The 10,207-nt window shown below is 39.1% G+C and overlaps 1 protein-coding gene across 1 annotated transcript; it reads right to left on the reverse strand.

The window, feature by feature from the left end:
- Positions 1 to 3,058: 3,058 nt before the first annotated feature.
- On the reverse strand, positions 3,059 to 6,385 carry ATF3 (activating transcription factor 3). Its single transcript, XM_009279591.2, has 3 exons — positions 6,120 to 6,385; positions 5,074 to 5,181; positions 3,059 to 4,110 (listed from the first exon to the last, which is right to left on the reverse strand). Exons 1-3 carry the CDS (start codon positions 6,357 to 6,359, stop codon positions 3,913 to 3,915), a joined length of 546 nt encoding a protein of 181 aa, XP_009277866.1. The 5' UTR covers positions 6,360 to 6,385; the 3' UTR covers positions 3,059 to 3,912.
- Between the last annotated feature and the right edge of the window lie 3,822 nt (positions 6,386 to 10,207).

Below are 10,207 nucleotides of genomic sequence, written 5' to 3' on the forward strand. Positions count from 1 at the left end.
TTAGGAATACATCATAGAGACCAATGGTGGTTTCATGGTTTCAACTTGTACCATTTAAAGAAAATACTATAAAATACCAGTTCAGGAATTCATAGCCCTAATTTTGTTGATAAGGTTTTCTAAAACAGGCCAGGCAGACAATTTATAAATTTACCAAAGTAAAAGTGAATTGAGTATTCAAAAGTAAAATTTGATAGCAGCTATAGGAGAATGCATGGAAGGGTGAATATATGTATTGGGACTGCGCATCTGTAAACGTAAGTACTGATAAGGAAAGTAAGCATTCAACATTGCCAGGCTCGTAGTAGCCTAGATCTTCCTTCCAGCTGATATTTTTAACTAGGTTTTGCAATAGTGCAATGGATTTCCTGGTCCTTGGAGCTCCTGGCCTTCTATCTGACCTCTGTATTACAAGTTATGACTGCTTGCAAAGGACTGAAGCCAAAAGTTTTTGTCCACATCACCGGCTGTCAAAACACAGGGACTTCTGTCTGGGTGTAGATACTTAGTTTTGGAAAGGCAGGATAGAACATTTTGTTCATCTTTCCTCATGCTTCTCCACGCACACACACACATGCACACACACCAGCACAGATACACAGAGAAACAAACCAAAGCCCTAATCATGCTATACTACTTTAGTATCTTCCATGTAACCATAGAAAGCAATCTATAGATATTAAAGCTTCACAGCAGCAAAAGCATTAAACCCATTAGGTAATCAGAAAGCTGAAATAACTATCAGCTGGTCGGTTGCAAGGTTAGGAAAGGTTCAGGAGTTCTAATTTCCAGTCCTTTAATCTAAGCCCTAGGCCACAAATAAGAAATTAGCCTGGAAATCATGATCAGCCTTGAGATAACAAAACTTTGTTTGTACCTTGACAAGCAGTGAACAGTACCAATTTCACTTTATAAGAAGCTTATTGTTGCAAACCTATAGAACATGTTTGCTTTTTAGTATCTTAGTGTTGTTTTTAAGAAAATGAAGTTGCTCCTGGACCTTGAAACTTAGAATGAATTAAATGACACGTGAATAAATATATATTAATTCTTTTTTTATTAAAGTATCAAAACAAACTTGAGAATAGAAAACAAACTGCTTTTAATGCATTTTAAAGGTTCTCCTGAATAAAGTATACTTTTAGAAAACTCATGCAACATACTGCTCCTGTCTAGCTGTTTAAACATTTTTTTCCTGGGCACAGTCAAATGAACTTGAGTACCATCACTTCTAGAGTAGCGTGCAGGAGCACGCATGCACACACACACATACAAGCAGTAGAAAGCAGCTGTGACTGCACATATAAAGAAATAAAAATAGATTATCTTCTGACAATAGTAGTGGTACCATATTAACATTTGGCATGCTAAGTAAATAACATCAAGCAACAAAAAGCATGACGCCTGCGTCACCAGTGATACGGTTAAAAGCAACCATACAAATTCCCTAAGGGAGACATATGAATTCTGTCATTATATTCTAGTCTCTGTGGTAACACCTTATAACAGTATAGGAGGCAAACAGTTTTGTCTGCTGGTATCTGATGCGCAAAAGGCAAAGCCAAGGTGTACGATACCAGGATGATGCCTCAGTTTTGTATTTCCACATTACAGAAGTCAAATACCGATGAATGTAGTTTGACAAGTTTATTGTAACACACTTCATGTATATCCATTCTCTGATAAACAGCTGGCCCAATTCCCTGTGGAACTTGCCCTCTAAGCCAGGGAAGTAGCAGCAGAGGCTCCAAACTCTGCCCACCAGACATGAATAAAACTCTCACGGAAGTCAATGGAAGCTCCTTCCAACATACAGAAAGACAATGGATTCTCAGGACAGAATCGGATCTTGTATGTCATCTTTGTAATACATTAATTTTGCAGATACATGAAGTACATATCTTTAAAATGTGATATAGGACATTACAATATATCCAGATCTTAAGAAAATGTACTAAGAAGTTCTGTTGCAGAATATAATGATCATATAAGGATCAGGTATGCTATCTGATAGACTCATCTGGGACTTGTAGGGTAAGAAGCTTATGGCTGAGGTATCTTTAATTTTAGCCTTTAGGACAAAAACACAATTTCAACACTGCGTAACTGGTGTAAAATATTATGTACTGTAAGCTCCATTCTTATCGTCTGCTTCACTTAAATTGTGACATTGAGCAGCTAGATACCACTGATGGAGGTACAGAATTTTGGAAGGTATAATCTCTGCACCCAATCGTTCAAGATACTCAGTGCCTCATCTGTGGAAAAGATGAAGGATAAGTGTTTTCAATAGTGGTATCTCAAATACAACTGGTAAAGTTTAGGAATATATAATATTAAACACCAAGAGATAAAAGTAAAAAGACAGCGCAACACGTGTGTTTTCAGTTTTATCTTGCTCGCAGTATTTATTAACTTTACTCGTTACGATATTAGTGATAAATAAGGATAGTATTTTCTTTTACAAAAAATTGTAAGGATATATTTTATAGGATTAAACAATCTGAGAATTTCACAGAAACATCAGAACTTAAACGCTCATAGCTCCAACTGTTTTGTCCAGCAGCTCTTCTACCAGTTCAAAAACATCTACGGTTAGTATTTAATAAAAAATAAAAACAATTATTCACTACATCAAAACTCTTGCCTCCTTTTGATTCTAAGTAACACTTTTGATTGACTGTAGTTGCCACCCAAATGTAAAATAAAAGTAGCTGCAATCACAATTTTTTCCCTCTTAATCACCAGGCAAAAGGAAGTAATCCTGACTGATGCAAAAAGGTTTGTCAAGCTCTTATGCTTATAAGAGCTATCTGCATAAGCAGACCCACTGAAGTCCATGGAACCTCTTCTGTGAGTGAGGGTTAATAGCATGAATTGAGGCTTGTAGGATTAGATCCTAGATGATTTTTCTTTTTAAAAAAAAAAAAACTTTTCATGATTCATGAGCCTGGGATTCAGTCCTGCAGTTCTTTACTCAAGCAAAACCTGTATCAATATCCCTCCGTAGTTAGTTTCCTCTTTCCAGTAGGTCCTAAAAACTTTTCGATTCATGAGCCTGGGATTCAGTCCTGCAGTTCTTTACTCAAGCAAAACCTGTATCAATATCCCTCCGTAGTTAGTTTCCTCTTTCCAGTAGGTCCTATTCACCAAGTCACCAAGCAGTGGTACAAGCTGCTCTCCAGCAATTCAAGGAAAAATTGTAGTCCCCAAAGGATAGTAGGTGGAGTTCCAGCTCATAAAATACAAACTTAGCTACATGGACATTTTGCAAGAAACATTTCTTTGTCACACCTACTAGGCTTTTCAAATTCAGTCTGAGATGAGTCATTGAAAAAACCCACACAAGTGTTGTGAAAAAAATGACAAAGCTTAGTTGGAACTAAAGGCTTTTTGTGTGTTTGTGTATGTGTGTGTTAGGTTAGAATGCAACATTACGTATCAGTATGTTCTGCCAGAAACCATCCTCCTGGAAACTTCAAAACTTTAAAAATACTCTCGGTCTGCTTTCCCTACCAGCAACAAGGAAAAGTAGTGTCCATCCAGCACAGCTGTCTGTACCATGTGCATCATCGGAAGTCATAGTGTTCTAGCACAAACGTCGTGAGTGCAGATACTGTATACTAGCAGAGAGCTAAAACTTCTGAAGCTGTTGTCTGTAGCTCCTAGGAACAGCAAGTATGACAGGTGCAAAACCTATATTTGAGGCAGAAGACTCTTCAATTTGATTGAGACCAGATCTTCCAAGAGGAAGAATCGCTGTCAAGCCAAAATGATTCTTTCCGCTTCAGAAAGCGATCTGCCCTTCCTAAAGGCTCTTGACTAATAGAATCCTACACATTATGTCAGATCCTCCGTGGATTCTGGTAGTTGTTAAAAACACTACAAATATTTCCATGTTTGCCATATCACTTAACCTTGTAACGTGCCTTCTTTGATCTGTTGAATAAAAAGATTCCTTTCATCTTCAGGTGTCCTTCCGTTTTGTGCCCGAACTATACAAGTGGGCCTGTGAAGATTTAGCATGTATATCAAATGCTGCTTCTCATTCTTTAGCTCTTCAATCTGGGCTTTTAATTCTGCATTGATAGTTTCCAGCTTTTCTGATTCCTAGTCACAAAGAACACACACAACTATTAGACTGAGTAGTTCAAGTAGTTAACTGCAATGTTTATCTAATAGTTGCAGTCTTCTATTGGTGGGAAAGCATATGGCTAGCAGAGAAAAAAATTGCATGTTCTTAGTGTCCTGTACTGATGAAAACATGCATCCCCCAGTCGATAATAGTCTAAAACCCAGATTGACAGTTACCTTCTTTGACCTTTAGAGAAGTGTAACAGAAGTTGAAAAGCCAAATTCAGTCTTGTATTCACTTACAATGACAGGTATCCAAAGCATTATTGCTATCTCCTGCAAAATTATTCTGAACTTTTTGGGTCAAAAATTGACCCAAAATTATCTGTGCTTCTTATTAACTCCCTGGAACGTCATGTCACATATTCTGTAAACCCATGTTAACATGGGTAAAGATACCCAAGCTAACAACGTAAGGACATAGCTTCCCTCCCCCCCCCTCCCCGGATATAGACACAAAGACAGGCCTGATGCTGCTGTAATAGTTTTATATCATGGCAGAGCAGGTGAAGACACTACTGGGGTCTTAGGACAGAGACTTCAGGGCTAAGCTACTATACCACTCATTTCATAATGAAGTCAGAGATTACTTGTCAGTGTTTGTAGGCTCTTGGTCTCCACAGTGGATATTATACAAAATGAGATTTTACTTCTTTTTGTGTTCAATGTACACATTCAATTCATATTATCCCCATAGACAAGATTGATCACTGAAACAGTAATCTCTTTTCATTCCTACCATGCCTTCACTTTTTTCCAGTTTTAACCAGGTTTCATTTAATATATAGCATGTTCATTTTTTTATAACTAATGTTTTGATGGGTTTACAGAGTTTTGGGTGACATTTTTCTGTATTTCCTACTATGACAGTGCCCCTGTGCTGTCTGTTCAGATCCTGGCAGGATGACAGATTAAGAACAATTCAAGCCAGTCACTTACTTTCTGCAAACATTCTGTTTTTTCCTTCTTTTTGTTTCGACACTTTGCAGCAGCAATTTTATTCCTTTCCCTTCTTCGCTTTTTTCTTTCATCCTCTTCAGGAGAAAACTATCCCATAAAAACAGATACACACAATCCGTAAGATGTTGTAAATACTTGACCTGTATTTTGATAACTTCTGCATTTTTAAAAGCAACATGGATAGTGTTGTCAGTGCTCACAACATGAGTTACATAAGGATGCGATTCTGACCTTGCTTGCCACACAGTAAAATGGTAGTAGCTCCATTAGAATTGTCAATAAAAACCTGACTGGAGTTTGGATGGATGTAATCCACGTGATGGCTCATTTTAAATCAATGGTACTCAAAAAACTTGCCAAGCGTCTCCCCAGGCTGACTCCCACACCTCTATCTCTCCTCCATTCCCCAAGGAGGAAAAGGAGCGAAGGGCACGGGGAGCAGAATGGAGGATGTGGCATGAACGGGGCATTGAGAGTGCAGCGAACTAAAGGCAGTGCCGAAAAGAGAATATTAACACAGTCCTTCAAGCTTTGTTTTGTTTCCTGTGGAGGCTTAGACCGAGGTGTAGCTATTTCCCTAACTTAAGCTATTTCTCCACTTTATAAGACAAATGTTTTTCATGGAGACTATTATCTCAAAGTAAAAACCTAGTGTGGACATAGCACGGCCGTGTCTACCTCAGTAGACAGTAGGCCATGTGGGTCCTACTGCACTGTCCTCACTGAAGTAAAGCTGCAGTGACTTATTCCAAGTTCAGCCACAAGTAGGCAGGGAAACCAGATTGCTCTAAGCACTGTAAAACATCGTCCATAATCAAAAATAAAATATCCAACTATAGGTCTCAATGGAAATGAGAAATACCGGAGGGTTTCCCAGAAGCATTTAACAGAAAGCCAAGCAGCAGGCTTAAAAGAATCAAATACGGTGGAGAGGTTGTCTGTAGTTGATATAATTTCTGGTCTTGCCTTGAAATTTTATTAGAGAATTAATCATTCACACTGAAATGCTATTTAAAGACGCATACCTCTGTTTTCATGATTGATGTTTCAATTGGCCTTTCAGAAACTGTCACCGTGTCCAATGTAGAAGACATCCTGTGGGACTGACGCTTATTCTGAATGGCAAATCTCAGTTCCTCTTTCACCAGTGGGGTTAAATTTGTGAAATCATCAAACCCCAGTGACCCTGCAGGGGACAAAGTGGGAACAATTGCGGAGGCGCTGACTTCTAATGCAGATACCTGGCCTGAGTGTTGGACCATCATTTTGCTGAAAGGTAAAAAGAGATAATAATAATAGTCTTTCAACAACTTTAGAAAGGCAAATAATATCTCCTAGAGGTATATTTTATAATGTGAAATAATACTGTATTTCTTGCATTGCTTCAGTCCCCATTCCCCATCTACCCCAATCTCTCATGAGAGTCGAGCAGTTAAGAATTTGGTCACTAGTAAAAACTTCTACTTCAGATTAACTTCAAGTTGGTATTTAAAAATAATAATAGTATTAGCGTGTCACACAATATCTAGGTCTTTCTGAAACTTAATATGGAGAAAAATTGTGTATATGTATGTATACTTCAAAGTTTTAGACTGGTAATGTGTGGCAAATGAGAACTGAGTGAATAGGAAGAGAAAGAGAATAAGGAACAAAAATCAGAAAGCAAAGAAATATTATTATTATTTAAAGCACAGAAGGAGTTTAAGAGTATCTCCATCCTCAGAGCTATACCACCACAAAATTCCAGCTTCAAATGGACAGAGCGTAACTTGATCTCAACTACATTTAGGCAAAGCTCAAAGAGTTCTACTAGGAGCTGAAGTCTGCTAACCAAGACAGAATCTGTCACTAAATTATCATGCTCAATTTTACACAGAGTTGTAGATCTGGCTATAAACTCCTGAAAAACAGTTCACAAGAGCCGGCACAAAGGTAAAAGTCTATACACACTCTGGGGCTTCAAAGCACAGGCTGAGTTGGAGAGATTGAGTCATGAAAAACGTGAAGCCATTTGTTTCATTCCTTTGCTCTTGTAAAATCTGAAACTGTCCTCATGTGCCCTCAACAAGAGGCTTGAAATTCTTAAATATTTATGGTCAGATGTCCTGCTGATATAAAACAGCGTGACTGAAGAGACTTCAGGGAAATTATGCAAATGGACACCCATGAAGGAACCTCATTTCTAGTAGTTTTCCTAAGAAAATGAACCTACCCAACAGTGCTCTCTTTCCTCTTTTTAGTCATTCTTACTAATTTTTTTAGCCAGTTTTGGAGGGAGAGAGGCCCGCTATGTGCTTTGTGAAAACTGGTGACCCCACTAAGGGAGAAAGAGGCAAAACTCAGCAGTCAGCCATCCTAACATTGTGGGCAACCTAGCTAGCCGATGCACACAGCTCTGCATGACACAAGCTATCTCTCGCCCAGAAGATGTGAGATGAGAGGTCTGGAAGAAAGCTGAGCGTTTTTTTGTGGGTGGCCCAAGGGACAAAAGGTGCAAATCCATAGGAAAACAGATTGTATTACTTCCCTTATTCATAAGGTGACTTGTGTTAAATTGGGTTTACCATGTTGGTTTTCCAGCTTTCTTTGGTGTGTAGTTTTGGGGTTTTTTTAATAGCTGTACGGGTAATTACAGTATGTGTTATCTACTCTTGATTGGGACTGTAATAATTATAGCAAAGTCAATTGTAATTAACTTAGTGCAGGTAAGCAAATAGTTGCCTCAGGGTAGCAGTGTGGGTAAGTTAAATTTCCACATGATCAACCAGAATTGCATAGTTCCCCGTACGCTACTTCTGTAACCCAGCAAGAAATGTTTGGGGTCACGTGCCTTGACAGGAAGATAGATTTTGCTCAGAGATATCTAAAAATACACTGGAAATCCACACTGGTGCAAATGAGGGTAGAATCTGGTTCATTGCTAAGCGAGGTAAATACAAAAATGTGAGGACAGCGAATTGCCAGTTGGTAGAAAATGCCATGTCCAGCTGCAGACTTCCTCACTTCTTCCTCACCCAGTCACCACAGAAGAGCTGAAGATTTCCGAGAGTCTGGGGGTGAAATCCTGAACCCAGTGAAATCAAAAGGACTTTTTCTGTTGACCTCAATGGGGCCAGGATTTCACCCGTAGTTAGTAAAGATGAGGAAATTATTTGGAACAATTTGCTATTCAGAAAGACCTTGGGAAATTTATGTAATTCTCTTCAGAAAGCCCCTGCTCATGAGTCACATTTAAAGTACTGATATGGTTTAATCCTATAATCTCAGAAAGCTAGCAGTTACTCTTTTCCAACAAGTCAGAAACAGCCCTATAATTTCCAGCTAAAGTCCTCCCAGCATTATTTAGCACTTATCAACATTCAACCATTCAACTCGTTTAAACAGGCTAATTCCAGATGACACCGAACCCCTCATCGCTAGCAGAAATTTTAGCTGTTTTCACTGAATGTCAGTCTCCTTGGCTCCCAGTGATGGCTTCATTCAACAAAGTTAATTTTGTATAATTCAGTCAAACCAGGAGTCTTAAATTAACAGTAAAACCGTTTCTCCAGCCTACAAAATAATTAAATGGGCTAATCGTTTTCCAGCACCGGTGGTTTATTCAATTATTTTTCAGTTTAGGTGAACTTTCAATTAAGGTCAGCAGCAGCACCAGAGGGAACCAAGAATGTTCATGTTTTAGTAACGTGTCTGAGAAATTGTGTTAATTGTGGATTTCTACTAGTTAGTGCTAAGTGTACCACGGGCACCAACAAAACCCTACTACAATGTCCACAGGTACTCTCATCCGTCTGTCATTAGTATAAAAAAAAGGAATGGGAGGGTGCCCACAGGGAGGAGAAGCACAGAGGGGGAAGTGTCCTTGGCTATAGAAACTTGCTGCTCTCCTGCCTGAACAGCTCACTGACCTTCCAGACATCCTGAAAGGCATCTCTATTTATTCAGACTTTAGGGAAGGGAGGGCCTACCAGGAGGCTGAGGCTTGTGTAAGGATTTCTGCCGTGAGCCGAGTCCCGTTTTGCAGAGCTGTTTGCCACTGGTTTGCTCTCCTGGGGCTCTTTCTTGGGGCAGGGCTTCTGGACAGTGCCTAGTAGGGTAGGCTTCCAGTCTACCACTGAAATTGTGAGGAGCCACCGTGAAACAAATAACAAAAATAATCAGCCTTATGTCAAATGTAGTCAGTAAGCTGAATAGATTCCCTTTTCATAACAACAAGGCAGATGTTTTCCGATTTCTGAGGAACAAGTCTGCTTTTAGAAATGTTTTACAGGAATGAAAATTAGGTTTTGCTATTGAAAAAAACGCAACAGGTTGCCCTTCCTTTTTCCCCAATTTTTGTACAAATTGTACCTCTGTCCATAAGCCATCAAGAGCACTATCTCATTTTCTCTGGGTTTGTAAAGGCTGGGGAAACTAGAAATAAGAATACCAAGCCTTAAAGTGTGATTACATCTGGGCCTTTCTGATACAATCTCCAGTTACTTTGTTAGGCCATGCACACGGATCTCTGCTCCAGGCTGGTTCGAGTCCTTCTGAAGTTACTGACATTGAAGGCGCTGAACATTTCACAGACCCACACTGGAAAGGCACAGCTTGTTCCCAGTGCGAGTTAATGCTCCATTACTTTATCCTTAGTTTTGGATTTCTCCAAAGAGAACAGCTTTTCTATTAATGGTACCCCGGCTTTTCTATTAATAGTACCCTCCCAATTCAGGTAGATTCAAAGAACTTTATTCGTTTGTTCTCCCCCTACTTTTTGTTTGTTCTTTTGCTGATGATTCTTTCCATCTGCAGTGAACTTTTACATCTCATCTGACAATATTTTAATTTCAGGACATACCTCCTAGCTGTGCATTTCTATTATTTAAGGGTATTCCTGTTTAATATTAATGTTAAAAGTGACTACTTTCAGTCTTTTCTTTTTTGCTTAGCTGCAGATGGCTGACTGTGCCTCTTGGTTTTGTTTCTTCGTATGAATTCCTTTTCCTCTGGTGCTGATGCAATAAACCCCGATAACCATTGAGGTTAATCTTAAACAGCATTAAGAGCAATTACAGTTCACAACCTCTGTGCACGCTGGTTGACCTTAAGCTTTCTGACATCCCACATCATT

The sequence above is a fragment of the Aptenodytes forsteri genome, unplaced genomic scaffold (assembly GCF_000699145.1).
Source record: "Aptenodytes forsteri isolate BGI_AS27 unplaced genomic scaffold, ASM69914v1 Scaffold195, whole genome shotgun sequence".
NCBI classification, from domain to species: Eukaryota; Metazoa; Chordata; class Aves; order Sphenisciformes; family Spheniscidae; genus Aptenodytes; species Aptenodytes forsteri.